Raw genomic sequence first — 2,384 nt, forward strand, 5'->3', positions numbered from 1 at the left:
TTGATTCGGTCTTATAGTGCCGGCAACTCATGCATTAGATAGTAATGCAAGTCATCATTGAACCACATATCCATCGTATACAGCAAGCCACTCGAGAGCATGCCAAGGAAGCGTAGCACGATCTACTGCTCGAGAATACAGAGATGAAACATTTAATGTCATGAAAATCGATTTTATTTAGCGGAACTCGATTATCAGTATCAAGCGTGAGCTGACACGATTAGCTCATGAAGGTTCCGTGTTCGTTCGCGCGATGTGCTGCTCGCTCAGCTTGGAGTCAATAGTCAACCTGATCCCACGTCTTCAAGGGACGTTGGTTATATGTTGTCAAAAGAAGGGCTGGACGATGAATAGAAGCAGTATCGCTTCAGAAAGCTTTGTTGGAGTTGGTACTAACGAAAGTTTGTTACTTTCTCAAAGTGGTGTCACCCACGCGTTCTCACAGCTGGTGAAGACGCTCAGGCGAACAGTAACCACCACTTGGCCTTACTTCATCAGTAGTGCTATCCCATGCGGAGATTATGTGTCCGCAACCGTTTTATGAGACTTGTTGAATCAAAGCTCAAATACTTTCGTCATGTAGATACCCCGCGGTAAAGTTGAGACAGAAGTCGAAAACCTAAGGCTCATGGAGTAGTAGGAAGCTCGCCTTCCAGAACTAGGTACCATATACTGATGAGCCTAAGGGTGCGGAGGATCTATTGGACTAATTTTTCGTATCTAGCCATGACACTTGAAACGTCTTCTTCGCTTTGCATAGCTAGCTGAAGATGCGATTTTATCTGGTCACGAGAAAAGTTGAGAAAAATCCAGTGGTTGAAAAGCTTTATCCACTTATCTTCGATTAATTTTGGATCATCCAGTAAAGAAATTTGATCAACGATGGATTGAGTGTATTCTTTTTCGGCTTCTTCGATACCTTCTGTGTTGTGTCGCGCGTTATTGATGGAAAGCTGGAAATCCGGCGTTTTTTGCAAAGTCGATTTAATTTGATCGTAATATCCCAGAATCTGCTGCAAATTTTCCCGTTTCAAGTCAGAATGTTGAAGTATGAGATGTACGCGGTCCTGAGTGTAAAAGTGGTTGATCCACTGCGTCAAAAGATACTTCCAGTCGTGTGGGATGGAATTTGGGCCCACAAAATCAGGGGATTGTTTTGATTGCATGATTTGTTCTCTGCTTATGACAACATTTGCAGCACGGACGTCTAGTATGACAAGAGATTGAGTGTGAAGAGATCTATGATTCATGTAATTGATAAATACGCTTAGAGCTTCCTCTATCGACGTAGTGGTCTTGATAAAGTCGTAAAAATCCAAAATGTTGTTCACGGTCGATTCTTGGTACCCAGCTGCACGAAATATCAATTCCACCTCCTTGTTTGAAAAGCCATACAAATTTAATCCATCCAACCAAAAACCCAAACGATTCGAAACAAATAGCTCTTCTGGTAGACTAATTTTAAAGTATGAAGCCATATACGTAGCTATGTCAGTGTAAGTGTCCGACTGCGGGTAAACTTCGGCGAAAAAGCGTTGGATTTCGTGTTTTTGCTTTCTGTCTACCTCATTGAAATATTTTTCCAGTAGTGCCAATAAATGAGAGTTCTGAATGATGTCCGAAGAGTGCAAGGTTTGTGCTGGTATAGCAAATTGGAGGATATGTGACAACTCATCATTGATATTCATAAGTGTGGAAAGCCAGCTTTGTTGAGGATTTGGTCCTCTCAGCAGATTTACTATTTCACGACGCACTGTCCTCTCTTCGTCACCAATAATTTTATGATGTGCTCGTGGGGCGTGCACCCTTAGTCGTCGATCGGTTGCGAACTGTTCATTGCCCGTGAGAGTTTGTGCCGAGGTAGAGAGCGCTGCCAAGTTGTCGACCAGTAGAACCATAGCACAAAGAAGATGTAGCAGGAAAGAAACATCTGGTACGCGCATAGTGATCAAGATGGAACTTGCAGGAATGTGTTGTGAGTATGAATCAGCAGGATGAAAATGAACGGTTCCCATATGGCTTATCAACGGATGTATGCATTCAGACAGATGAGCATGCGTTTGCCATCATAGCCTGAACATTTATGTGAGAAAGTCGCAAATCACTCAAACGTTTGTCACACTGTCAACTGCTGATATATCATGTCACACACGTTTGTGGTGCTTTCAGACGTGCTACAGCGTTGTTGATTGAACTAGATGCATCCGTTTGACGTGGCAGCAGCAGATAACGCACTCAAACGTTTGTCACACTGTCAATAGTTGAGATATCATGTCACAAACGATTGTGGTGCTTCCAGACGTGCTAAAGCGTTGTTGATTGAACCAGACGAATCCGTTCGTCGTGGCAGCAATAGTTTACGCACTCGAACGTTCGTCACACTA

The 2,384-nt window shown here is 43.1% G+C and overlaps 1 protein-coding gene across 1 annotated transcript; it reads right to left on the reverse strand.

Annotated features, from left to right (window-relative positions):
* Positions 1–698: 698 nt before the first annotated feature.
* On the reverse strand, positions 699–1,898 carry PHALS_12504 (uncharacterized protein; the record flags this gene model as incomplete). Its single annotated transcript, XM_024728065.1, has 1 exon — positions 699–1,898. One exon carries the CDS (start codon positions 1,896–1,898, stop codon positions 699–701), a length of 1,200 nt encoding a protein of 399 aa, XP_024578579.1.
* Positions 1,899–2,384: the final 486 nt, after the last annotated feature.

The sequence above is a fragment of the Plasmopara halstedii genome (assembly GCF_900000015.1).
Source record: "Plasmopara halstedii genome assembly, contig: Scaffold_614, whole genome shotgun sequence".
Classification (NCBI taxonomy): Eukaryota; Oomycota; class Peronosporomycetes; order Peronosporales; family Peronosporaceae; genus Plasmopara; species Plasmopara halstedii.